This window comes from Fomitiporia mediterranea (assembly GCF_000271605.1).
Source record: "Fomitiporia mediterranea MF3/22 unplaced genomic scaffold FOMMEscaffold_8, whole genome shotgun sequence".
NCBI classification, from domain to species: domain Eukaryota; kingdom Fungi; phylum Basidiomycota; class Agaricomycetes; order Hymenochaetales; family Hymenochaetaceae; genus Fomitiporia; species Fomitiporia mediterranea.
In genome coordinates this window covers 1176636-1201889 of record NW_006760393.1, presented here as the reverse complement: position 1 = coordinate 1201889, position 25254 = coordinate 1176636, and the positions used below count along the sequence as shown (strand labels likewise).

Genomic DNA, 25254 nt, shown 5'->3' with positions numbered 1-25254 from the left:
ATAAAATATAAAATGAAACAGCACAGAGAGCTGGGGATATACAGAGATGTGAAGAAATGTGCCAAGTAGATATGCTGGTCGTGGTACTAGGGACTGGTGCGGATGGGTCTATCCGCGAAACCGCACCGCGGATAAGCATTTCCACGGATAACTTATCCGCGGATGAAATTCCCACGGATACCGCAGTTTCTGCGTATCCACAAAAAACAGCCGGAAATTTGCGGGACTAACTTAGACAAGTAGAAATCAACTGTTGTTTCTTATGCAATCACTCGTGATACATCACAACTGTGACTAATGTCACACTTAGGTAATTAAAACAACGTGAATTTTTTTATCGGCTAGGCTAAGCACTCAAGTGACTCAACCGCGGATACTGCGGTAACCGTGGGAAAATTCATCCGCGGATAAGCTATCCGCGGATAGGTGGTGCGGATAACGGTGGCGGATGTCGCGCCAGTCCCTACGTGGTACGGAACCAAGCTGCGGTTCCCCAGATGCGCGGGTGATCGACGCGTTTGCTTGATTTGTGCACGTCGCTGAACAGTGAATAAGTAAATCAAGCCCAAATGGGCCAGGGAAGGTATGCTGCGTCTATGCACACGTTAAGATCTCCTATCGACTCACTATTTCTAGAGCGCAATTGAGCAAAGGGCACTGCGGACATTGAAGCAGAAGAAGATGTACGAAGGGCAGCTCGCGCAACTTCAGCAACAAACATTCAATATGGAATCTGCAGCCCTTGCCACAGAGAATCTGCGCAACACGATGGCGACGTTCGATGCAATGAAGGTGGCAAACAAGGAAATGAAGAAGCAGTATGGGAAGATTGATATTGACAAAATCGAGGTCAGTTGTGATACCCTCTGACAGCAGCTGTTAGTCCTCATCTACTCTAGAATATGCATTATGATATGGAAGATTTGCTGGAGCAGGCAAACGAAATCCAAGAGACCTTAGGACGATCGTATGCGGTCCCGGATGAGATCGATGAAGCTGACCTTCAAGCGGGTGAGTCGTTCCTATCATCTATATCGAGCTACAGGCTCATGTATTTCCAGAACTGGATGCTCTTGAACTTGAGGAAGAAGACGAGAGCACGTCTTACCTCGCGGACTTGAACAAGGCTCCTGACTACGTTGATGAAGAGCCAGTCGAAGTTGGAGAGGTGAGGCACCACTTGGATGAAGAATACAAGGCAATGCTGATCTAAACCTTTTAGACCCGTGCCCAGCCTGAGGCTCTGAAGAATACCGCATAAGCATTATGGACTCAATTTTGTATCATTCTGTGTAGCATTAGTACCTCTTATGCAGCCATGCGCATATACGCATTTTGTATTCCACTCATCACACAGTAGTACGGTTCCAATAGAAGATCTCTATTTTCTTCGGCTTTGAGTTATCGAGACGCGCTCGTGCGGATCACGTGTAGGCGTGTATATGGCTATGGGCTGTGGCGCGGGTCAAAAAATACAAGAGCCCATCTTGTGGGCGGCCACGACTAGCACAGTTAGCACTGCCTACTAAGCTCAAGCCACGAACACTTTCAACGCATATAAGGCAACCTGCCTTTAGTTCCCTTTCTTCCTCACACTACTCTCATCCACTTCACGATGGCCACTACCACACTCACCAGAAAATCCTCTCGCTCCAAAGTCCAGCCGGTGACTAACGGCACTACGCCCGCAGCAAAAAAGTCTGCACCAGCGAAGGGGAAAGCTGTCGACACCAAGAACAAACGTCGAGCCACTTCTGAGCCAGAGGATGAGGAAGAAGATGACAGCCAACAGCCTACAAAACGAGCAAGAGGTGCGCCCTTGGAGCGCTCTGGTACTGGCTCTACGGATGATGAAGTTAAAGAAATCAAGGAAGGCCTCAAGAAAGCAGTAATCGACACGAAAGACGAGGCAGGTCAAAGTAAAGCCACAGGGAAGGGGAAGAAGGCAGCGAAGCCAGCTGCTGGGGCGAGCACCGCGGCTGCGAAAAAGACCGCTCACACGATAACGAACGCTTTACCTACGCCTCCCGAACATCCTCGACCAGCAAACCAAATTTTTGTTTGGGGTGCTGGTAATTTCGGTCAGTTCGGTATGGGTCCCGATTACTTAGACCAACTCGACAAACCGAGGAAAAACCCATGGATCGAAAAGAAAATAGAGGAAGGAGTATTTGGTGGCGAGGGCGCCGGCATTGAAGCTATTGCTGCTGGAGGCATGCATACGATGTTTGTTGATGAGAAGGGCACGGTGGCTAATTTCCATATTTCTGCTTTTGCAATGCGTAGCTGATTCCGTACCGTTTAGATATGGTCTTGTGGTGTCAATGATGAAGCAGCATTGGGCCGAATAACAAAGGATGTTCCTGACCCAGAGAAGGAAGGCGAATTCATGGATGTTGATGTCCTCACGGCATTCCCGTATCCTCTTGAATCTCTTGTGGAAGAGAAGTTCCGTGCAGTGAAAATTGCCGCTGGGGATAATATATGCGCTGCAATCAGCGATCAGGGAGAATTGCGTGTCTGGGGTTCCTTCCGAGTATGCTTACCCGATTCCAAGTTGTCCATGACAAAGTACTGATACAATCTCACAGGCAAACGAAGGCTCTCTTGGATTTTCGAGTGGATTAAAATTACAACATCTCCCAACGCCTATACTGAACTTACCAAAAGATGAGAAGGTTGCATCGGTGGCAGCTGGTGACAACCATCTGGTCGTTCTGACCACTTACGGAAATATTTACACTTGGGGAGCTGGTGAACAAGGTCAACTTGGGCGAAAGATTCTTGAACGACGTAAAATTCACGGCACCACACCCGAAAAAGTGACTCTCAGGTTGCGCTCGCGAAAGGCAGTAACAGTGGGTGCTGGGAACTTTGCGTCCTTCGCGGTTGATGAGAAAGGCGATGTATGGGGTTGGGGTCTGAATAGCGTGGGCCAGGTTGGTACCGGCTATGAGGACGAAGACGACGGCATTGTTCCGCAACCACGACTGATAGAGGAACTCAGCCCAGCTGCGCTTGGTAACGATGCCCGCGTGACACGTATTGTAGGAGGCGATCACCATACTATCTTCTTGACTTCTGACGGGCGAGTATTCGGGTGCGGTCGTGCAAGTGGTGGTCGGCTCGGTTTGCCTTCAACTCATCCTGCATTCACCGTCAAAGGGTACAACGGCTTCGTGGCAAAACCAACCCATATTCCGTTCCCCGATCCGGCCTCAGAAGATCCTGTAGTACACGTTTCTGCAGGGCCTCGCGCCAATTTCGCTGTGACTGCCGCAGGTGCAATGTATGCTTGGGGTGAAGGCAACCAAGGGGAATTAGGTATTGGAGAGGGTAGGAATGCAGAAACACCGACTGTTGTTGTTCGTAAAGAGGGTGGTTCGTGGAAAGCTATCGCTGCAGAATGCGGTGGTCAGCATGGTCTTGGTCTATTCAGGAAAAAGGTAGCTGCAAACACAGGATAACGGATGCTAGAATCATGGGCTTTGGCACAGTAGCACAGTCCCCTTGCGTAGATTTTCTTTCTCTTTATCAACACAATTAATTCTTTCTGAATCAAAAAAGCTGCGCTGTTGCAGTGCTTTCTGTTGCTTCGTAATCATGTTTTCTTGACTGTTTAATGCATCACTTGACTTGTTGCATTGTTTCTTGTTCTTCTGATTTTGCTTTCTATCTATTGCTTTTTGCAGTTGTCTTTAATAGGATTCCGGACAATAGACGCATTACTTCATATCATAAACGTACATGTCTTCGCAGGATAGCAACCGTCCCAAAGGCGTGAAAGATAACGAACGGAACCGATAGCTTTCACAAATAAGTATCAGACAAGCTAGCAAACAAAGAATCACCACGAGTTCTCCAGAATCGAGTTAAACGATGGCACATACCGTTGTACGATATATTGTTCAGTCGTTACCGGTTCGTACTTCTTCGCTTTACCAGGGCCATAACAGCTCGGCAAGCAGTCAATAAGAGCACCGCCATTTGGGTTGCAGAAGAACGCGATGGATTGTCGAGCGGGTGTCATCTGTTCGGTTTCGTTAATTTGCTTTGAGGGAGGGGCGACGACGCGGTGTAGTGTTGAACGGAGGATGTCGTTTGACCAGCGGCTTAGGAGGTCACCGACGTTTATTACGATGGTTCCTGGCTGTTTGGAAAGATGTTAAAAAGAGAAGAGAATGAAGGGGGGAGATAAGACGTACGATTGGAGAAGCTGCGAGGAACTCTCCTGTGTGAGGGTTTTGTACCTCGAGTCCTCCGACCTTGAACGAGGTCGGCTAAGCAATACAAATTAAAGTCACAGCTGGCATATGGTGACTCACGGAATCTTGGAATAGGAGAGTCAAAGTTCCGTAATCTGTAATTTTGTTAGTTGTGTTTATATATAATGTTAAATCTATAAGTACGAACCAGAATGTGCTCCAGCTCTAGCTTGGCCTTCCTGACGAAGTATCTCGGTTTTAATAGGTGGGTAGGAGAGAAGTCTAAGGTTGTGATACTGTTCGTTAATCTTGCCGTCAAAGAAACTCTCTTGCAGTCCAAGCCCAAGTGCGACAGAGCTCATTACGGACACATGAAGTTCATGACATGTCTGTTAAAGAAACAAGAGAATATTTAAATATACTCTCTCAAAATTTGGATAGGTTGTTACCTGGAAGAACTTGAGCATGGTATCTCTGAATCCAGGGCAGTCTGACTCTTGAGGCCATCGGTTCTTCCAAGTTGCATCCCAATCTCTGCCAATTTCCATAGTTTCTTTGCAGTCTGGAGCCTTTGCACGCATGGCAGCTATTTCAGAAGCGTCGTTTGATTGTGTTACGCGCTCCCGGCCTTGCTGGACGTATCCACGATTTGCGCGCGGGTCTTCCCATGCAAGCTTGTCTTTAACATCTGTGGGGAGCTTGAAGAAAGCTGCACTCTTCAATTTACCATTGTTAATTAGATATAATCACGCATCAACGGAACGGAAAGTCGTACCTTCTCGAAAACATTCTTAATCACTGGACCTGGGATTCCATGATTTGAGATGTAAATGAAACCAGCTGTTTTGAAGCCATCGACTATGGCGTTGGCTGTTTCTTGCTTTTGCTCTTGAGATGCTGCACTTTGATAACGGCCGAAATCAATTACGGGAATACGGAATTCAGGCACGTGTGTTGCCAGCCCACGCGACAGGTATAAACGAAGCAAAGGTGTGTGGTTACGGCATACTGTGAACCTTGAGCGAACGATCGCGCAGGCTAACATGACTGGGGATGATGTCTAACTGAGATGGGTGAAAGACGGAAGCAGGCATATTTGTCTTAATATAATAGGCGTGCATTAGGCGCGTTATCAGGAAGCACCATATATATAGGTCACGTGTGGTGAAACTTTATCAATGATTCGATGTGCTCGATGCATACAATTTACAAAGTAGTGGACAGTTTCTACAGGTATTGTATGGGAATTTCAAGTTCTAAGAGCCCAACTACGATGTTAATACGCGCTTCCCGAGTACAGTGGGTTTAAAGCGCTGGGTAATCCCGAGTTTCAAGAATCTTTCGGCCTCTGGACCTTCAGGCTAAAGTCAATATGTTGTACGGATTGGTGCACCGCACTTGTGCTGAGAATATCAATTTCTATGATAACTTAATGAGCATCAGGTCAGAGACAAAAGCATACTATACGCACCATTGTTTGCACGTTCCTTCAAATTTGATTCGGTTATGTTGCCGCTTGTCTCGAACAAGAACTTTCTCTTGCCTACCCATTTCTCTTTTAATCTTCTTGCCACATTGACCATCTCCTGCCCTTCTATGTTGTCTAACATGATAACATCTGCTCCGGCATCGATAGCTTCGTCTGCCTCTTTTTCGTCCCGGACTTCCACATCGAGCAAGAGACTGAAGCCACCCACAGAGCGTGCTTGAGCAATGGCTGCGGTTATGGAACCACAGCTCCAGATGTGATTATCCTTGAGCATAATCATACTTGAGAGATCATGTCTGTGCGTGTCGACGCCGCCGACTCGCATGCCGTACTTCTCGACCAGTCGGAATCCTGGCGTTGTTTTCCGGGTGCCCGCGATGATGCCTGTGTATCCACTTGAGCGAGCGATGTCTAGGATGCGTTTAGACCTACGAAGTCGTTAGTCGTCAAATAGTAAATTTGACGAAGGCATGCATTTACTTTGTTGCAATACCACTGCAACGCGCTAGGAGGTTGAGCGCTACGCGTTCACCGAGGAGCAGTAATCGAGCCCTTCCACGCACAGTTGCTACATGTTTAACCGGGTCGAACTCCTCACCCTCTTGCATGTGCCATTCCACTCTATAAATATAAGTTATTCTCTGTTGCTTGTATACCAACGGGTAAACGTACGTGCAACCAAGCTGTTCAAATATTTCGGTAAAGAACGGCACACCTGCAAGAACGGCGCGTTGTGTGCCTTTACCGAATAGGAACGCCTCGCGCTCGGCATCGCCAACGACAAAGCCGCCATAATCGAATGATGGCGCGTCCTCTGCCAGCCATGCAGTCACCTGTGATTTCCAGCTCGGAGGGAGCAGATGCGCATAGTTCGGCTTGCTTGACATTTGTGTGTTGGCAAATGTCAGCAGCAAGGCTCGGGATGTATGCGCTTATGTATGAGGCCGAATTGCCTATTTCGTCATGCATGTCCCCTATTAGTTGACTGCTCGACGCTGTTGCACGCGTTCATCTTCCGGTGAGCTCACTACTCCCGGCCTTGAGTCTGACGGATACCCCGCCTTCACAAGCCAGTCCACCGCAGAGCGACACCGATGGACTCATCGTCACGATTAGATAGATCAAGCTCAGTCTCTTCGACGTCCTCGTCAACATCGCGTAACGGCTCCGAACCCTTTGCTTACCAGACCCGCATCCTTGAACGCACCTCGTCTCTCACGCGTACACAAGGGACCTTGCCCAAGAATGGTGTTCTTGCTCCGACAAACTCTGGTAGCAGACGCTGGACGCCGTCGCACCGATACGGCTCGAGCGTCGAGTCCGTACGCGGGAAGTGGGAGGAGCGTGCGCGCGCCGAAGCCGCGGTCAATAGCCCGAGCCCTTCACGTAGTAGCTTCAGCACGGAAGAACCACAGTCAACGGCACCGTCTTCGCCTCTCAGTAGTGAGCAGGTGCATGAAGGCCGCCCGTCTCCGTCCCGTTCGTCGAGCTCGACGGTCGGATTCAGTTCGAATAGTACCGAACCCATGACTCCGCCCTCCCTCACGAAACGACATACAATGCCCGAACCAATCGTCGCGTCACCTTTATCCCCTAATACCACGGGAATCAGTGTCGTCTCCCCCGAACCCCTTTCATTCTCGTCTTCATCAACCACACCTACCAATCGCATACGGTTTCCTATGTCCAGCCCATCCGTCGCGTCTAGACGGCAGAAGTTCGATTCTAATGTGGATTCAGGGTCCAACGGTGACGTCTTTAGTGGTGGCAACGCCTCAAGCATACGATCCCGTCGGTCTGTAGATTTCGATTCGATTATGAAGGAGTCGCGAGTTGCTGCATTGTCCGATGCTGTGGACTCACTTCCTTCCTCAACCGAAAACAGTCCGAGACGAATACGTCCAAATTCTATGTTTGGCTCGTCGCCGTTATCGTCATATCCGAAGCAGGATCTAGTTGCTTCATCGTCATTGGACAGACCTATCCGTGCTCCAATTCCGGACAGCTTTCGTGCTCCTTCACCGGATAAGTCTACAAGGTTGGCCTCCTCGACACCGCCTTCTCCGGATAAGTCTAGCCGCCACGATCTCCTTGAAAAACGCAGAGCGAATCTCTTTTCTGCATCCAGGCAAGATGCACCTTTCACTCCTTCATCCCCAGACAAGACAACTAGGTCGAACCCAATAACTCTACCAAGAAGGAATTCTGTGAAGGACTCTCCTTTTCTTCGCCCTTCTTCTCCTGCCTCCGATGGTGTTGCTTCAACTTCCAAGCCAACGGCTCAGCCGTACCGTCCACCACCTCCGTCACCTTCATCCTTTGCAAATACGTCTTCTGTCATGTCACCAACTCCCTATCGTAGCTCTTATATGTCTAACAAGAAGGCAGGTATGTATGGTGATAGTCTATCTGTTGGGCGAAGGCTCGGGCGTCATTTACCGCGCATTGCAAGCGGAGACGCATACGACGAGCCGGAGCCGGGGCCTCAAACGCAACCTTCAGTGCAGCTAGAAAAGCAGCTGCCAGCAACTCCAGAGAAACCTCTTCCTGTGATGACTCCAGCGAAGTCGCCAGAGCCGAATGCACAGCTAAGCAGGCTGGAACGGCGGGAGAAGCGGTTGCGGGAATGGCAACTAGAAATGGACAGCAAGCCTATTACTCCAAAGAAGCCAGTAACATATAGTCCAGAGCGCGACTCTTTCGCGATCCCGCATGTATCTGATGCTATACCTCCATCGCCTGACGACGTTGCAGGAATACCAGGACGGAAACGTCTTTCGCGTGATGTTCTAGCTCCTTCTCAAACTCCCTATGGTGCCCCAATGCCAATGCCGTCCTCGCGTCTTGGGATGCGTGGTGGGCTATGGGCTGACCAGCAGCGTCATTTGATCCGTGCTTATGAATACCTTTGCCATGTCGGTGAAGCACAACAGTGGATTGAAGGCTGCTTAGGCGAAGAACTTGGATTTGGCGTGGTGGAAATGGAAGAGAGCCTTCGAAATGGTGTTGTTCTCGCAAGACTTGCACGAGCTTTCCTGGGCGAGGGGGTTGTGAGGAGGATTTTTGAAGTGTGTTGAATGCAATTTTTGTGTTAAGTCTTCAACTAACTCGATCTCTAGGCTCCCAAATTAGATTATCGGCAGACGGACAATATCAATCATTTCTTCCACTTCATTCGTTCCGTCGGCCTGCCAGAGGTAATATTCATCCAACTTTTGATCGTGACGCTGCTAATTGCGGTTACCCAGTGCTTTATTTTCGAAACAACTGATCTTTACAATAAGAAGAATATTCCGAAAGTCATTTATTGCATACATGCTCTCAGGTAAGTCTTTATTATAAGAGCAATTAGTCATGAAGACTGACATTCTGCATTTAGCCATCTCCTTGCTCGACGCGGTTTAGCAGAGCGTATAGGCAATCTCGTCGGCCAATTGCAGTTCTCTGACGACCAGCTTCAACGAACCGAGAAGGGTCTGAAGGACGCAGGTGTACCCATGCCGAATTTTGGTGAAATTGGTAGGGAACTTGCTAAGGAAATCAACGAGGAACCTGAAGAAGAGGTTGAAACTGAAGAAGAACGTTAGTACTTATTAACCTGTTGGTTCTACTGGACTCAATGAATCTTTCCAGGTCGTGATCGAGAACTTCTGGAGAATGAGGAATCCATTATTGGCCTTCAGTCAGCCTTACGCGCTTTCCTTGTCCGGAAAAGTCAAGCGACGCAACTCGCTCGCCTTCGCCTTGCAGAACGGTACATCGTCAAGTTTCAGGCGCGATGCCGAGGTGTTGCGACTCGCCAACGTGTTCGTGACGCTCGCAAACGGCAAGCAAGCCTCGTTCCATGGGTCTTAGCTTTGCAAGCAACTGCACGAGGTGTCATTGCTCGTCGGGCCTGGAGGCAACGTCTGGCGAGGATTCGGGCAGTGACTCGGTGTATGATAAAGGTGCAGGCTCAGTCACGCGGTGTACTACAGCGTCGTCGTTTCGCTCGACTGAAGGCGGCTCTTGTAAAAAGCAAGGTGTCTGTGCTGAGGCTACAGGCTGCCGCCCGTGCTAAGCTTGCCAAGAAGAGTCATCAGCAGATACAGAAGACACTTGGCCAGACGAAAACCATGGAGAGTGTCGTCGGACTTCAGGCTGTTTGCCGTGCCGTGCTTGTTCGGCGTAATTTAGCGAAGCAGGTGCGGGCATTGAAGGGTGTGGAAAAGGATGTCATCCAGCTTCAAGCTCATGTACGAGGCGTACTTGTGCGCAGAAGAGTCGGTGCGCAGTTGGCCAAGCTAGATGACGCGACAGACGTAGTTGTCCGCATCCAAGCTGCTGCTAGGAGTTACCTGGCTCGAAAGCGGCTCCTGAACCTAATCCGTGGGCTTCGTCGCGCAACATCGTCAATTGTATCGGTTCAGGCATTTGCTCGTGCTGCTCTGAAGCGCAAAGAACACAAAGCTATGAACAAAGCGCTGGGTGAAGTGAAGGTCATTAAAGCAGTCGGTTCTTTGCAAGCTCTTGCACGAGCGGCTTTAGTCAGGAAGAAACATCAAGAGCAAAATAAAAAGCTTGAATTTTGTCAACCGGACGTAATCGGATTTCAGGCTCTTGCTCGAGGTGCACTCCTCCGTCGAAATTTCTTCGCTTGGAGGGATCATCTTCGGGCCAGTCAATCTGAGGCTACACACCTCCAGGCGCTTTTCCGAGGTTTGCTTGTACGTAGAAGGTTCGTGGAAAAGATGAAATACTACCGTGACAATCTGGAGAAGGTCATTAAGATCCAGTCTCTGTACCGGGCGAAGGAAACACGAGAGCAATATCGGCAGTTAACTCTGGGTCACAATGTGAACGTTGGTACCATCAAGAACTTCGTACACCTTCTTGACGACTCGGAAGCAGACTTCGAGGACGAAATTGAAGTGGAACGCCTTCGCAAGCGTGTGGTCCAGAGCATCCGAGCCAATCAAGCACTCGAGACAGAGGTCTCCGAGCTCGACGTGAAGATTGCTCTAGTCGTACAAAACGTGAAGAGCTTTGAAGAACTTATCAAGGCTCGGAGACGTCACGACAGTATTGGAGCCCATGCGTCTCGTGCTAGTGTTCTCGCGGCCCATGGCGATCCATTTGCAGGTGCTAGCTCGCTCGACCACGAGTCGAAACGGAAGTTAGAGCTTTATCAGCAACTTTTCTACATGTTGCAGACAAGGTGTGACTACCTCGGCAAGCTCTTCCAGCAACTCGCAAAGGCCGACATATCCGACAAGCATAAAAAGCTTGTCGAGCGTGTCGTGCTCACACTCTTCGGATATGGTCAAGATAGGCGAGAGGAGTACCTATTACTCAAGCTCTTCCAGGTACGTATAACGAAACCTATGTGCCCTCAAGTTACCTGACATCTTCATTCATATGCAGAACTCGATGAAAAGTGAAGTTGCTATGTCTCCTTCTGCTGAGTCTGCGATACCGGAAATTCCCATGTTCCTTTCGATCGGATTGCAGTACAGCCGACCAAAACAGGTTACATATGTCAGAGACACTCTGCAGCCTTTGATTTGGGCTGTTGTTGATGGCGTAGTGAACGATGATAAGCTGGACCTTGAGACGGATCCTTGCATCGTAAGTGCCTTATAATTTGCGTTAATTTTGCATTTTTTATTCTCTTCTGTTAGATTTACCGGTCCAGGATCAACATCGAAGAGATGCGATCTGGGATGAAGAGTAACAAACCGAAGGATGTGAATTATCGAGACGCGGTTATGGACCCAGAGACTCGCAAGGTGTTCATACACAGTAAGACTTTGATGCACACTTTCTCGTAGGGAAAACTGCTGATTGATGTTCTCTAGACCTTCAGAAGCTTCATGCTTTGTCCAGAGACTTCGTAAACGCGATTATCGGCTCCACCAAGAAGATGCCTTATTGTATGCGCCATCTCGCTCGTGAGGCTCTCGCAAGTTTGAAGGTAAAAGTTTTTACTCGACTATCCTTTATAATTGCGCTCACGAAGCTCCGCAGGCTAAGTTCCCCAATCAAACGGATGAGCAGTATGCTGTTCCACTGGCAAGGCTTCTGTTCTACCGCTATATTAATCCTGCGATAGTGTAAGATTTATTCACTCTGCTCTTCCGTTTTTGACCTTACAATCTTTGATGCTAATATTAGTGCTCCCGAGACATTTGACATTGTGCCAAATACGATCGACATTGCATCGCGAAAGAACTTGGCGCAGATATCGAAAATGATCAACCAGATAGCGTCCGGGAAGGAATTCGGGGAAGCAGATCCCTGTCTTCACCCTCTCGACAAATATGTTGCGGAGGCCATAAGACAGTTCCGAACATGGGTGTTCGAAGGTGAGCTCTGATTGTCTCCCATCAAGTGCACGAGCTTACCTTTCTTTCAGTTGCGGATGTCCAAGATGCTGAGACCCAATTTCACGCCAATGAGTTCTTGGATGTCGCAACTCAACCAAAACCTATTTATATCTCCCCGAACGAGGTGTACTCGATGCACACGATGTTGTCTCAACATCTTGACCGGCTGGCTCCGGCGAGGGATGACCCTCTTCGAGGCATTCTGACGGAATTAGGTGGTGTGCCACATCTGGGCAGCGAAGAGCTCACTGCTGCTCGTGATGCGGCTATCACCCTCGAACTCACCAACCGGTTTGCAAACGTTAAAGGTAAGTGAAGGGTGATCAATATGGGAATTATTACTGACATGATCTGGTCAGATCCGCATGCTGAGGAAAAGGCTCTTTGGGTCCAGGCGAAACGTGCCGTTCTCGCCATTCTACGTGTACAGCCTGCTAGGGATCTCGTCGAGTGTCTAATGCAACCAGTGTCCGAGGAGCATGAAATGTTTTGGGAAGACATTGTCGACCGCGAGCTTATGAATGACCATTTACGGCAACGACAACGCCGTATGCCGTCCACCACTGGAGCAGAATCTGCATATCGATTGGACGACATCAGATCGTCAGTTCTTTGTCTTCAAATTGTAAATTGTGTCTCTGACCAAATTTATCAGGCTAACGTTCAAGGAGGTTAAGGCTCATGCAATCTACTTCTTACTGGAGTTAGAGAAACAGGGCAAGGTAACCCGAGAGGACGGCTATCAAGGGATCTTGAATGCTATTGCAGGCGATGTGCGGAGCAAGCATCGAAAGAGGCTACAGCGACAGCAAGAGCTAACAAGCATGAACGAAGCTCTGCAGCATCTTAATGAACGCAAGAAGTACTACGAAGAACAAATTAAGAGCTACAACAATTATGTTGAAGGAGCGATGAACACCATGCAGAAGGGTAAAAGGTACGATACTTTATTCGGAAGGAATCACGACCTTCACTAACATGTGGTCATTATTAGTAAAAAGCGATTTGTTATGCCCTTTTCCAAGCAGTTCTTCCACCTACGAGAATTGCAGCGATCCGGGAAGTCCCCGCAGTTTGGCTCGTACAAATATAGCGCCCAGTATCTCTACGAGAAAGGGATCCTGCTTTCCATCGACCAATATTCTCCTCGCCAATTCGACCGGATCGATGTTATTTTATCCTCGAACAAAGCGGGAACTTTCGATATCGAAATGATCAATTCGAATATTGGCCCCATGGCATCTACGGAAGTTCGAATGGAGGATCTCCTGCAGGCGCAGTTTGAAAATCGTGTTTCTTTGCCTCTTTTTGATGGTATGGCGAAGTTTAATCTCAACCTGTTGTTGTATCAAATCAACAAGAAGTGAGTGGTCTTCCTGCCATGTCCTCTTTAGTCATCAATACTGACCGTTGCTGATAGATTCTACGTCTAAATACCTTGTTTTCGTTCCGCTCTATTCGCTTCTCTTGATTTTCCTGTTGTTGTTACCTCCACCCCCTGTTGTTTATTCGAATTGTTTGACTCGCTGACACTATGACTGTATGGATAAACATCTGACTCATGTATCTATACCTGACGATTCCTACGAAATGACATGTTCACGAGCGTTACACATACAAATAAGATACAGGCTTAGACCTATACAGACTTCCTGTTATTCTTCGCACACAGTGATCGCAATCGCGTCACAGAGTGAAACGGAAGTCCGGACTACGGTCACCAATCGGAGCACGAGTCTTTCCTGCATCCCACAACTCCTGATATTCCTCTATGCTTTTCTGTCGTCTTCCCTCTGCCCGTGCTTTATTCTCCCAGTGACAATATGCCCTGATTGACAAAATTAGGATATCTTCGTTGCAACAGAACTCAGTGCTTACACATTAGCTGCGATTAAAATCCAGGCCAAGCACACGAAAGCGAGCGCAATAGAATGTCCACGAATATACCGAGGCGCATCATCTATGAAATTAGCCCGACATGTCAATTACGCAAAGGTATGCCGGGACAAATTACTTACCTGCTGTGTATGCGAATGTCGCGATGAATCCTCTGAAGAAATCACGTTAGCAGCGGAAGCATGCACACAAAGACTGATTTACCCCGTATTTGCAATCATTAACTGCAACGCACTAGGTGGAGCATTAGCATGAATGCGACTTGTCGATACTACAAAATACTCACGTGGTTGTTGCCTTCTTGTAATGTCCACTCGAGTTGTTTGGAAGAATAGATAGGATGCAAGGTCCAGAAGGATAGCTATGAGGTGCGAGTTCGTTAACAAGGTAAGAAATAATGAGTAATGGACTTACACTCCAGCAGCCATTAGGAAAACCGCCGCATAACGCCCGTTATTAGTGCTAGCTGTAATCGCCAAGATATAACCTATGAATCATTTCCGTAAGGACTGACGGAATGTTAAATAGACAAGGGAAATGACAATACCAGCTATAGTCATAGGTAAACATATAAGAATAAAGGGACCCCTCCATTTGAGGCGGTCTGCAAGGATAGCAACGACCACTTGAAAACTATGAGTACCAAAATTTCGGATAGAGCTGTGAATTTACCTGTCAAAACGACTGCAGGCACATATGGCGGAACCGTATGCAGTTGAGCTGCACCACCAGAAAATCCCAGGCCAGCAATAATAGTCGGTCTATTTGCAGACCATCCCTCAGAACCTTCCAATATCTTGGGTGATCGAAAAATAGAACTCACAAGAATAGGGAGTAGGAATACAGGCTAACGATAAGGCCCAGATATGCGAAGCCTGTTAGCCATGTCTGTATATCCTTGCAGCCTGGAATATATACACGTATTTAGCAAAGTTTCTATTTCTGTAATATAACTTACCTCGAATGACTTCACCCCATTCGAATTGTTCGTCCTCTTGGTAAACCTCTTCCTGACTGGCACGACCCGTTTTCAGATTTCCAATATGCTCAATTTCGCCCTTCTCTTCCCGAATCTTGCGCGCAGCCTCGGATAAGGGAATATGCGATGCTGCAGTGTTGCCGCTTCGGAAGCGCCTCACTATTTTGGTTTCGTAAAAATAGGTGAGAGTGTAAGAAAAAGTAATACGTACAAGCAAAAGCTTTCTCCTCGGCCGTCAGAAATTTACTCGATTGAATGTCAGCAGGAAGGAAGATAGCGGCAATGATTCCGAAAAGAATTGTTGCAATGCCTTCGAGTATGAAAATCCATCGCCATCCAGCGAGGCCACCGACTCCTTCCATTTTTATGATAGCTGTAGCCAGTAAACCTATTCGAAGTGAATATTTCATAATTTATGCCGTAAATGTTTTCCTTACCTCCAAATGCACCCGATAGTGATGCTGGCCATTAATGGCGTCAGCTTGCTATGAAGTATCATGTGGAAATAGAACTTATGTGCTTACCGGACGCATAGAAGATTCCGACTCTTGATTATAGTAAGTTCATCGGCCTCTTAGTCAATGGCGATCACATACCTGAGTTGTAGCTCGTGCTTCTTGTAGATGGTGCTGAGATACAGTATCTGAACCAGTATTCAGTACTTCGGAATTAGCCCATTCAAATGCTACCCACGATTCCCGGAAGTAAACCACCCTCACAAAAACCAAGCATTACCCGAATAGCGACGAGTCCTCCGAAGCTTTGCACGAGACCACTCAGCGTAGTCACTACGCCCCAGGCCATGACAATAAATGGAAGCCAGCGATTGGGCTTCATGCGTTTCAATATCCAGTTGGATGCTATTGGAGGAGAGTGAGCGTGAAGCGTATCGGTGAACTCTGATTACTTACGCAGCTCTGATACAATATATCTTTGCATTGGGAATATAGTAATTAAATATAAAGAAAGTCACTTTATAAAAAGTGCACGACGTACGAAGCATAGAATACTACAGTGGTTGTCAGTGGTTGTCAGTAAATGAATTCTTACGGCAGTGAAGAAGACCAAACCTGCTAGTGCCGTATTAAACTGATTCCCATGCAGGTGCGTATCTGTCTGCAATCCGGCAATCCTGGCAATAGGGATGAGATCATTTACACCGCGAAGGAACAGCAGTGTACCTCGCATTGCCTATGTTGGTTCTGTCAATGAAGTTTGCAAGCCATAACTGTGGAAGATAGAACGGCTGATCAGAGATTCTCTTCTCGAACCAAATTGAAAAAGCTTATTGACCAACGCCAAAGGAGGAAGAATATGAAGGTCCAACTTTAACAATATCCTGCGTGTCAGCTTCTGGTAATGGTCCGAGAGTTCATCCTCTACAGGCGCGACAGTCTCCACCGCTGACGTTTCGCGCTCGCTCTTCTGTGACGACGGAGCCATGGCACAACGATATGTGCATGGGAGAGACCCGAGCCTTTCGGAAGGAGACGACTATATATGCTGAGCCATAGCTCTTGCAAAAGGTAATCTGGTGAGGACTCGTGATCCATTCATATCATGCCGTTATACGGTTATTTGTAGTAAGCGACGGCATCCGCGATACCCCCCGTAACAGCGCAAAGCCATCAAGGTGGGTGTCCAATTGCAATCTCTCCGTTGAAATCTCCCTCCCATGTGCACCGCGCCCATATTTTACTTCCACCGGTCCACCGGGCAAGTTGAGAGACACCATCAGAGTTAACTTTGTTGGCTCCGATTGTTAAATCAAGAACCACACACGGGATTTCAAAAAATAAGGAACCAACAACCACTTGAAGTGCGTCTCCTAAATGAGGAGCGGAAGATCAATTGTCCCAATACAGTTGTCTTTCTCGCCTAGTTGGTGTTAGTCAGACCGGGAGTTACGTGAAAACTTGTGGGGAACCAGTGAATGTCGTCCACTTCCGTCAAATGTCAACATGATATGGATTCCTTGATGCCGACACTATGGGCGTAGTGAGTGTCCCTAAGAATAGATGGTAGGGGGGCAAAGACGTTCGGGTGTTTTTCGCACACATGTGGGAGGTCCAGAATTAGCTGCCGCTCGGTGCCTTCATCCATTTACCTTATCCATGGAAAGAACGAGGATGTGAAGAGCAGATAGACCCTTTTCTGATAAGGACCTGACAGTCGGGTTGGGAAAGCCCAAAATTATCTGAGATCGAGAAATCGAAAACATGGTCACCCAATGACAAAATGCACCTTCGCGTAATCTTTTCAATATTATCAATAGAGAGCGCGGCCTTCTGCCGAGAGTTCTAAGTCAGTGACTAGATCCGCATTTGTAAAGGACACACCTTCTTTACATAGCCTGTGAGAATGCCGATAGTATGAATCCAGAATCATCGATAATACTACTTCCATCGGAAGCAATTTCCATACCCGCTACGAACTTTTTTGCAGAGCTGCAGGCCGGAAACTTGGAAAGAATCCGAAGGGGATCAAGAATTAAAAACAAAAATGAAAATAGAAGAAGAGAAATAGAGTAACACCTGTGAATCATGACATCTTCGAGAAATATAAATCTTGACATTGTTAAGATATCGAGGCTTAGAATAGTCATTCCTGTACAAGTTCAGCATATCTCAGGAATCGTCGACCTTCAGTAGATAATAAAGTATTCAGCACAGCGGTGTGTCATCAGGCAAGTAGACATCATCACTTTCCAGAGTCCAGAGTCCAGGTGGCCGAGGAACAGATTACAGTATCAAGGAACGGAGAAGGCGAGATGGCTGGCAACGTTTATACACAAAGGCGGCATCACCAGCAATCCATGCCCCCCCCCCTCTTTCTCTCCACTCGTCACCTCTATTATGCAAAGCAACCAGAGTAATTGCAGCACTGGCACAGTCGTTGACCGCTCGCCCATTAGAACACGCCTTCTTCCGACGCGTCTTGCAGCATCTTCATGGTGAAACACCACATTTGGGCAGCGTCGACTTGTTCAGAAACTCCAGTCTTACCGCAACTCGCGTAGGAGGTCAATCAGGATACGTTCGGAAAGTAGCAGAAAAGGAGATAAATATGGCAACGAAATGTGGGAGATCACGGCAGACCATAGAGAAAGGACAGCCGAGTCGGCAGGTGGAGGACGCGATGGTGGTAGACAAAACCAACAGCATGTTTCACGAATGTTGGTTTCCAGCTTCACTCTGACGATTCGAACTGAACATCGTTTAGCGCGCGCTGCAGCGGTGGTCAACGGTTTTCTGCGAGCGGGTCGTGCCGAAAATTGATTTCCCACGCGATATTGGCGCAAGCGACACCATCAAAAGTCGTAACTCTCCTCGCTTGACAGTCGTCCACGACGAGCAGCACAGCTCAGCCATTCTTTTGCTTTGTATCTAACCGACGATGCGGTCTCCTACTGGGCGCATCTCTACAGTCCTTCCACTTGCCGTCCTAATATCACTCTCCTTCTTCGTCCTTTTCGTCCAGGGATATGCGGACCCATCTCCGGGCGTGATCGCACGCCATTCACGACATTTTGCTGCAACCAAGCGCTCTCTTTTTGCCAGGCAGGGGGGCGACGGGCAAGATGGTGACAACACTGGCAATGCAGATGACAATCCCATTCTCCCTGGTCCTACAAGAACAAGGTCGAGCTCGGTGAACGAGACGCCGAGTTCTACACCGTCTGGTAACAACGGCGCTTCGGCATCCGCTCCATCTCCTACTCGCTCGTTCTCACCAAGCCGCCCGGCGCCTTCGAGCACAGTCACTACAACTGAGGCTAGTTCTACGACGTCCTTGAGTGTATCGTCTTCGTCCACTATCTCGACTTCTTCGAGCACGAGAGTTAGTTCAACGACCTCTAGGACATCGTTCGTTGTTTCTTCTTCCCAGCTTTCGTGATACAGACTGTTGATAACTATTCTGACAGGTCAAGCACTACCTTTTCATCGAGTTCGACGACAACGCTGCGAATCTCGAGTACTCCGATTTCCACCGCTACTTCGATTGTCCCTGCCACCAACGTTCAGGGCAAAATTTCTACGACATCGTCATTTAGCGATGCCGTGCAGACTAGCGCCGAGGCGTCTAGCACTGATGCGGCTTCTAGCAAAGGTTTTCTCTCAAATCCCGGGGCAATGGCAGGGACATTTACCGCCCTCGGCATCGTCGCAGTTGCCGGTATCACTGCCGTTGTCGTTTTCTTACGTAGGAGAAGGCGCAACCAAGAACTTGACATCTTTGACACAGAGTATAAGGAATATACGTCAAGAAATGACCTTGGTGGTACTTCCGGAGGCAATGGCAATGGCGATGGCGATGGTGATTATTATGTCTCTGATATGAGCAGCTTATCTGCGAATGCTGTTTCCCACGCTGGAGCTCACAACATGAACATCGATTATTCTGCTGTTGACTATGGATTTGGTCCTCCCCCGAAGCCAGGTTCGGGATCAAACCGTACCTCCGTGGCTAGTAATCATGCGGGATACGGAGCTTTCAGATCCGCTACTGAGGGACGCAAGCCCCCAATGCAGAGTTCGGGTTTGCGATCGGAGACGACATGGAACTCCGACACCGCATACACAGAACCCGCCGTTGGTGAAAATCAATCCATAAATATGGCGCCGAACGATTACACATCCTATTATTCTGCTGCTGTTCGTGCACCCGGAATGGCTCACTAGCTCCCATTTACCTATTTATGAATGGCAGTGAGTAGCGATTTCTTCTTACAGACAGATACGCAGCATGCTCACACGTTATCACCGGTACCGCTAGATCGGTAATCGATACTGTCGATACCACGTCTTTTCACGATGCTGGTACTTCATTTGCCCTGACTCGCTCCGATCCCTGGTGGAACACAGCGGCTGTTCCATTTATGCCGTCCATGTCTATGCTTTTACTCTATAACTACCCAACTCCTCTTGACCAAATTTGTTTGACTCCTTTCATACGGGTTGTATGTTTGTGTATTACGTTGTGGAGAAAGCTTGAGGTGTGTTATTCTTCTTTATTCGATCTGGTCCACGGTTTTGTGATATACCCCTTGTTACCTTCGCTTCCTTGCTTATCGTCGTAGTCACAGTGATACCCATTGCTAGCTCGTGCTGTCTCTCTGCTCAACGCCGTAAATAGCTGGCTTAGGATACGCAGTTTTTAACCATGTACTATTCGACAAGCGATTTTATATATGTTGTTGTCTTCTTGGGCACGTGATGCGTATCTTTTAGTGATTCAGTTGGTTTCCCTCATCCTGCATGTGCACCACTGCAAGTCGGTTCAAGGTACTTAGTAAACAAGTCAGTGCTTTGAGCTTAACTAGCCTCCGTGCTTCTCCATGAGACCAACAAGTATAGGGTCCTTCAAATTCGTTAGTGTATATTGCCAACTTGCTTCAAGATGTGAATACTCAGGTCCGCAGAGAAATCTCTATGTTCCGTATCTTGGAAATTCGTCGATTCCTCAAAATATCGGAACGGCACAAACTAATGAAAAGTATGCTGTCTTCTGGTTCAGCGAGAAACGAACTAATCACGATTAAGGTTAACTATCGTCAATCCTGCTGACGGAGAGGAGATCTGCTCGTATGTTCCAGTCGTAGCGTTGCATTTCAATGTTGAAGGCTCTGACCGTGCAAACAAGAGTATTATCTGCCTCAAAGGAGCTCGTTGATTATGCAGTGCGTAAAGCGAATGAGGTTTTCTCGTCCGGCGTCTGGTCACGCAAGCCAGCACATGAACGTTCAATCGTACTTTCGCGCCTCGCCCGTGCCCTTGAAGCGAGGATGCCTGACTTCGTCGAGATAGAGTCCATGCAGACTGGCCGTGCAATCCGAGAAATGGCCGCACAAGTCGGTCGACTTCCTGAATGGCTGTCAGCCTGTTCCCCCAGTAAACGTATTCTCAGTTCGGTTTGTTGACTTGGATTGTACATTACAGAGATTATTATGCTGCACTGCTTAGGACGCGCGAGGATTTTGTTGCACCCACTCAAGGAAAACTACTAAACTACGTCAAACGAGTGCCCTTGGGTGTCGTTGCGCAGATAACGGTAATGTTGCACCCGGAGGGGATACACCGGGAATACTAATTATTCACTTATCTGTTCCAATATAGCCTTTCAATCATCCGCTTCTCATTGCAGTGAAGAAACTCGCTCCCGCCCTTGCCGCAGGAAATAGCGTTATCGTCAAGCCTTCCGAAGTAAGTTTGCATTGTCATATAGGCTGCAGATGTTTCTGACACTTGCAATTCCAGTTAGCTCCTATATCTGTGCTCGAGTTTGCTCAATTGGCAAGTGATTCTGGGTGTAAGTTGAACGGCCACAATAATCATTGGTTTTCTCTCATGCACGTTTTCTTCCACAGTGCCAGACGGTGTACTCACTGTGCTCCCTGGCCTTGGACATACAACGGGCAAAGATCTCTGTTCCAACCCTTCGATATCAAAAGTCGACATTACGGTAAGGTCGAATTGTTGTCTAAGAGAGACTCTCATGAGTATTTGATTAGGGAGGCACTAAAGTAGGTCGAGAACTCGGGAGCATAGTCTCTTCAAATCTCGCGTATTATACTGCGGAACTCGGGGGAAAAGTATGTGTTACATCTCTCCAAGTACTATCTCTGTCATAACGTTTCTTCTTTAAAGGCCCCAATAGTAATGTTTAACGATGCTGATCTTGAAATGGCCGTTAATGGGACGGCGTTTGCTGCATTTGTTGCGTCAGGGCAGACATGCGTTTCAGGTGCTCGTATAATCGTGCACGAGAATATTTACGACAAGTTTATGTCTACACTTGTGGAAAAGACTAAATCCATTACTCAAAGGATAGGAAATCGTACGAGTCCCTCCTAGATTATTAATTTGATCCTAAAATATTATTTTAGCGTTAAATCCGAAGTCGAGTATGGGTACGATCATATCGATGCATCATCTACAGAGAATTGCCGACATGGTCAATCGCACATCCGGGACCGTCTTGCTCGGAGGCAACCGGTTACACGGCCTGTCTCCGTTAGACGGCTTCGACCTATCGAAAGGAAGTTTCTTCGCTCCGACGATAGTTACTGATATTGATACAACGGACGAACTCTGGCAAGAGGAAATATTTGGTCCTGTTATCGTTGTCAAGACTTTCTCAGTGGGTCCTTTCCTCCGTTCTTCAGCCGCAAATATTTATAGAGTTGACTTATGTAGACCGAAGAGGAAGGGATCCGGCTGGCAAACGATTGTAAATACGGTCTTGGAGCAGGCATCTGGACATCAAATCTTTCAAGAGCACATCGAGTCGCGGAAGAAATTCAAGCAGGACTTGTATGGGTAAATACTCACCATCGAAACGACCCCAGCTCGCCTTGGTTTGTTCCTTTTCGGCTCTTTTTGTCTTATCCATGGTTTTCTGATGCATATGAGGCGACAGGGGTGGCATGAAACAGAGCGGTGTCGGTAGGGAGAATGGACTTGAGGCGTATGAATCTTGTAGGTACCTACTCACGCTCGATATTGTCATCCATTAACTGTCATTTATCTGGAAGATACTCAAAGCAAGTCCATCATAGTCAACATTGCTAGTACGGAAGAATCGAGAACAGCAGGAGACTGGTTTGCAGAGGAAGGAAACGCAAAACGATATGGATGACAGCGTTGCGCGTGAATACCGTTAAATAACATGGAACGCATGGATGGATGGATGTAAATAAATACTGATGGAAAGCATTGAAATGAAACTTGCGTCGTGTCTAAAGCCGATCATTTCAAGGGTATACAGTGAGCATGTAGAAATGTCCTGGTATTGATCTTTAACAGATACGCTGCGACTTCTATGTCCAGGGGAGGACACAGTTTGACTTCGACTACAGGCTCCCACAACACGCCAGAAGTTGCTCTGAAGGTCGTCTGTAACCATTATCCAATATGCTCTGTGCTACTTTCTCATACATTTCCTTGGCGTTCTGTTCCGCATCGAAGTTAAGCAGCCACTCTGGGAATGGGATGGAAACCTCTTCGTCCTCGGCTCGTGAATCAGGACTCTTGTGAAAGTTGTCCCGAGTTGAGACGCCTTGTAGTTGAGCACGAAGGACGCGGTCGTACCTACAATACATTGGTCAAATCGGATCAATTTCAAATGATTGGAAAAAATTACCTGATGTGCTCAAATACTCTCAATGCCAATGGAATATCCTTCTTCCCCGCACGCTCCAGAACTGTAGCGAGCGCCACACCATCCTCCACACCCTGGGATGCACCCTGAACACTCGTTCTGAGTGTCGATCGTTAGCATACTTTGAATGTTGCAAAATAAGTAAGAAACGTACGGAAGGAAAGTGTGCGCAGCATCGCCGATAATGACAGTTCTTCCGCCCGAACTGACCCACGTTGGTAAGGGGTCACGATACACGAGCTTCCAATCGATACAGGAAGGTGCCTTCTCTATTATTGCACGGCAGCGAGGGTCCCAGCCCTCGACGTAGGAAAGAACCTCGGAAATCTTTCCGGGGAACGACCATGATTCGTCGACGTCGTAATCATCTCTGTCAGAGGGGTAGTTGAAACCATGTATCAGCCGCGTGCATAATGTTCCAGAAAATTTGATTACCTATGTGTCAAGACCCAGCACATCTCTTCGCCATTCTTAAATGACATGGCCAGCATGTGCACATCCTTTCCTGGGGTAAAGTATGTTCGAATCCTTCTCGTTAAGACATACTGATAACGATACAGACTCACCGACCCAACCGTGGAACGCACCACCTTCCTCGCAAAAGAAGCTCGTTAAAGGATCTTTGTCGATGCCTCGTTCTCTTGAGTTAAACCATGCCCTATAAACCGCATAGTCAGAGGGCTTGGCTTTGTCCTGATGGCCCTGTTTTACGTTTTAAGTTGAATTTACTTGGGGAGAACAAGTACCGAACGTGTAAAGAAGTACCAACCAGAACAAGCTCTCGCGCACGACTTCTGGCGCCATCAGCGCCGACCACGATGTCTACTTCTAATCTTTCACTATTCACAATTACACCAGCTTTACCACTCTCTGGATCTTCCCAATAATCCGTGACGTCCTGACCAAATCGGACGTCAACCCCCATTTTCTTGGCGTATTTGAGAAGAATCTCATGGATCTCCCCGCGACGACCATTGTACGAGTTTGATCCGTATAACCGTTGCGGAAGCACCTGTTTATTGATCACTCTCCCGCAAAAGTTATGCATATACATGTGGGGGTGTTGCGTGCAAATGTCCATTAACCTGATCAGGAAAACATCAAACCCTGAGGAAGTCACAGCGAATACGTGTTGAAGACGAACTGTTCTCCTAGTCCCCATTTCTCAAACAAGCGTCCAGTATTCGTAGCAAATGAAATTACCTATTGAATAACTTATTACTCGAAAGACTGGTCAGTAAAGAGACTCGGAAGCTTACATCTCCTATACGAAGAAATCAATCAACTGCAGTCAAGTAAGGAGTAATACACTTTACCTAAATTCTCTAGAGAGTGACGCTTCTCCAATAGAATGACTTTGTGGCCTTTGCGCCTTGACTCTATTGCACATGCGAGGCCCGCAAAACCACATCCGACAATGATTACTTCAATCACCGAAGACTCGGAGTTAGAAGAGGCGGATTTCGAAGGCATGACCGAAAAGTGTGCCTTGAACAAAAACCAAGACTAGTTGACGATCACGGATGTAGATTTGGTTGAGAAAAAGGGCTAATCACGAAGAGACCTAGTAAAGGCTTTTTGAAATTGCTGCACAGAATGGGCAGCAACACCACATCCAGTCAGGAAGGGTCGACCTTTTATACTGCTTCCAGTGTAAACCCAATCGGCCACATTGTATATGAGAAGCAACGAAAACGCCACCACTTGCGCGTGTCGAAGGGAGCGATGCGGCGGACTCGGGTGGGTGATCTTAAAGCAGCGGGCAGAGAAGGACTTGTCCAGGGCGCTCCGACAGATCGGCCCTATGCTATTTCGATAGCCCTAGGATAAACAACCTATATGTGGAAACAAGAAGCTCGAAATAAGTCAGAAGGTACTTGTTGTTGACAATGCCGACGTGCGGAAATGTATCGGTACCGCAGCCGAAAGCGATCATCGGGCGCGTCAAAAGTCACGGAAGCATCACGCAGGGTAAAGTAAATCGCTCACCGTTCCTCCAAATGTAATCTTGGAAGAAATATACGTTTCGCAAGTCAGTTGGTATGCTCACCTTGTTGGTTTGCAGCATCCAGGCTCGTGTTGTAGAGACCATCGGCGAAATCGGTGATACACATTTGGCTCTGATAACAAGGCCATGAAAACTTGACGTACATCGCTCTG

The 25254-nt window shown here is 47.7% G+C and overlaps 8 protein-coding genes across 8 annotated transcripts; 5 read left to right on the top strand and 3 right to left on the bottom strand.

The window, feature by feature from the left end:
• Nucleotides 1–636: 636 nt before the first annotated feature.
• On the top strand, nucleotides 637–1361 carry FOMMEDRAFT_21472 (uncharacterized protein; the record flags this gene model as incomplete). Its single annotated transcript, XM_007268227.1, has 4 exons — nucleotides 637–849; nucleotides 900–1011; nucleotides 1062–1168; nucleotides 1223–1361. Coding segments are annotated over 4 exons (471 nt in total), but the record flags the coding sequence as incomplete, so codon positions are not given.
• Nucleotides 1362–1679: 318 nt separating this feature from the next.
• FOMMEDRAFT_110498 (RCC1/BLIP-II) lies at nucleotides 1680–3710 on the top strand. Its single transcript, XM_007268226.1, has 3 exons — nucleotides 1680–2248; nucleotides 2306–2536; nucleotides 2592–3710. The coding sequence occupies exons 1-3, from the start codon at nucleotides 2093–2095 to the stop codon at nucleotides 3465–3467; spliced, it is 1263 nt and encodes a 420-aa protein (XP_007268288.1). The 5' UTR covers nucleotides 1680–2092; the 3' UTR covers nucleotides 3468–3710.
• Nucleotides 3711–3810: 100 nt separating this feature from the next.
• FOMMEDRAFT_141755 (Clavaminate synthase-like protein) lies at nucleotides 3811–5257 on the bottom strand (the record flags this gene model as incomplete). Its single annotated transcript, XM_007268225.1, has 7 exons — nucleotides 4981–5257; nucleotides 4655–4921; nucleotides 4414–4594; nucleotides 4326–4360; nucleotides 4206–4265; nucleotides 3891–4150; nucleotides 3811–3832 (listed from the first exon to the last, which is right to left on the bottom strand). Exons 1-7 carry the CDS (start codon nucleotides 5248–5250, stop codon nucleotides 3811–3813), a joined length of 1095 nt encoding a protein of 364 aa, XP_007268287.1. The 5' UTR covers nucleotides 5251–5257.
• Nucleotides 5258–5371: 114 nt separating this feature from the next.
• On the bottom strand, nucleotides 5372–6581 carry FOMMEDRAFT_110494 (nicotinate-nucleotide diphosphorylase; the record flags this gene model as incomplete). Its single annotated transcript, XM_007268224.1, has 4 exons — nucleotides 5372–5624; nucleotides 5677–6122; nucleotides 6175–6315; nucleotides 6367–6581. The coding sequence occupies 4 exons, from the start codon at nucleotides 6579–6581 to the stop codon at nucleotides 5536–5538; spliced, it is 891 nt and encodes a 296-aa protein (XP_007268286.1). The 3' UTR covers nucleotides 5372–5535.
• A 141-nt stretch (nucleotides 6582–6722) lies between these two features.
• On the top strand, nucleotides 6723–13655 carry FOMMEDRAFT_21471 (uncharacterized protein). Its single transcript, XM_007268223.1, has 15 exons — nucleotides 6723–8762; nucleotides 8814–8891; nucleotides 8943–9019; nucleotides 9074–9276; nucleotides 9328–11039; nucleotides 11098–11301; nucleotides 11355–11475; nucleotides 11532–11647; nucleotides 11701–11786; nucleotides 11848–12038; nucleotides 12089–12367; nucleotides 12419–12662; nucleotides 12715–12996; nucleotides 13054–13422; nucleotides 13480–13655. The coding sequence occupies exons 1-15, from the start codon at nucleotides 6789–6791 to the stop codon at nucleotides 13490–13492; spliced, it is 5949 nt and encodes a 1982-aa protein (XP_007268285.1). The 5' UTR covers nucleotides 6723–6788; the 3' UTR covers nucleotides 13493–13655.
• Nucleotides 13656–13745: 90 nt separating this feature from the next.
• Nucleotides 13746–16396, bottom strand: FOMMEDRAFT_135281 (MFS general substrate transporter; the record flags this gene model as incomplete). Its single annotated transcript, XM_007268222.1, has 15 exons — nucleotides 13746–13887; nucleotides 13938–14019; nucleotides 14238–14316; nucleotides 14662–14716; nucleotides 14779–14830; nucleotides 14914–15093; nucleotides 15146–15322; nucleotides 15372–15395; nucleotides 15459–15481; nucleotides 15531–15577; nucleotides 15628–15794; nucleotides 16005–16066; nucleotides 16116–16162; nucleotides 16228–16284; nucleotides 16343–16396. 15 exons carry the CDS (start codon nucleotides 16394–16396, stop codon nucleotides 13746–13748), a joined length of 1248 nt encoding a protein of 415 aa, XP_007268284.1.
• A 1370-nt stretch (nucleotides 16397–17766) lies between these two features.
• FOMMEDRAFT_21470 (uncharacterized protein) lies at nucleotides 17767–20141 on the top strand. Its single transcript, XM_007268221.1, has 3 exons — nucleotides 17767–18800; nucleotides 18860–19643; nucleotides 19711–20141. Exons 1-2 carry the CDS (start codon nucleotides 18331–18333, stop codon nucleotides 19614–19616), a joined length of 1227 nt encoding a protein of 408 aa, XP_007268283.1. The 5' UTR covers nucleotides 17767–18330; the 3' UTR covers nucleotides 19617–19643; nucleotides 19711–20141.
• A 68-nt stretch (nucleotides 20142–20209) lies between these two features.
• Nucleotides 20210–24783, top strand: FOMMEDRAFT_21467 (aldehyde dehydrogenase). The gene is made up of 22 exons (XM_007268220.1): nucleotides 20210–20305; nucleotides 20357–20430; nucleotides 20478–20519; nucleotides 20578–20808; nucleotides 20874–20985; nucleotides 21051–21137; nucleotides 21192–21243; nucleotides 21302–21396; nucleotides 21446–21526; nucleotides 21582–21771; nucleotides 21821–22074; nucleotides 22131–22291; nucleotides 22354–22412; nucleotides 22469–23024; nucleotides 23077–23193; nucleotides 23249–23466; nucleotides 23532–23599; nucleotides 23661–23799; nucleotides 23867–24179; nucleotides 24239–24297; nucleotides 24354–24358; nucleotides 24411–24783. The coding sequence occupies exons 1-14, from the start codon at nucleotides 20273–20275 to the stop codon at nucleotides 22570–22572; spliced, it is 1575 nt and encodes a 524-aa protein (XP_007268282.1). The 5' UTR covers nucleotides 20210–20272; the 3' UTR covers nucleotides 22573–23024; nucleotides 23077–23193; nucleotides 23249–23466; nucleotides 23532–23599; nucleotides 23661–23799; nucleotides 23867–24179; nucleotides 24239–24297; nucleotides 24354–24358; nucleotides 24411–24783.
• The last annotated feature ends 471 nt before the right edge of the window (nucleotides 24784–25254 follow it).

Bases quoted from the DNA above. Each gene is read 5' to 3' on its own strand.
- FOMMEDRAFT_110498 (XM_007268226.1), top strand. From the start codon at position 2,093: ATGGGTCCCGATTACTTAGACCAACTCGACAAACCGAGGAAAAACCCA. The intron at 2,249-2,305 runs GTGGCTAATTTC...CGTACCGTTTAG, and splicing joins TTGTTGATGAGAAGGGCACG to ATATGGTCTTGTGGTGTCAA. The intron at 2,537-2,591 runs GTATGCTTACCC...ACAATCTCACAG, and splicing joins GTGTCTGGGGTTCCTTCCGA to GCAAACGAAGGCTCTCTTGG.
- FOMMEDRAFT_21467 (XM_007268220.1), top strand. From the start codon at position 20,273: ATGAGACCAACAAGTATAGGGTCCTTCAAATTC. The intron at 20,520-20,577 runs GTATGTTCCAGT...CGTGCAAACAAG, and splicing joins GACGGAGAGGAGATCTGCTC to AGTATTATCTGCCTCAAAGG. The intron at 21,527-21,581 runs GTATGTGTTACA...TCTTCTTTAAAG, and splicing joins CTGCGGAACTCGGGGGAAAA to GCCCCAATAGTAATGTTTAA.
- FOMMEDRAFT_21471 (XM_007268223.1), top strand. From the start codon at position 6,789: ATGGACTCATCGTCACGATTAGATAGATCAAGCTCAGTCTCTTCGACG. The intron at 8,892-8,942 runs GTAATATTCATC...GCGGTTACCCAG, and splicing joins GTTCCGTCGGCCTGCCAGAG to TGCTTTATTTTCGAAACAAC. The intron at 9,277-9,327 runs GTTAGTACTTAT...GAATCTTTCCAG, and splicing joins GGTTGAAACTGAAGAAGAAC to GTCGTGATCGAGAACTTCTG.
- FOMMEDRAFT_21470 (XM_007268221.1), top strand. From the start codon at position 18,331: ATGCGGTCTCCTACTGGGCGCATCTCTACAGTCCTTCCACTTGCCGTC. The intron at 18,801-18,859 runs GTTCGTTGTTTC...CTATTCTGACAG, and splicing joins TCAACGACCTCTAGGACATC to GTCAAGCACTACCTTTTCAT.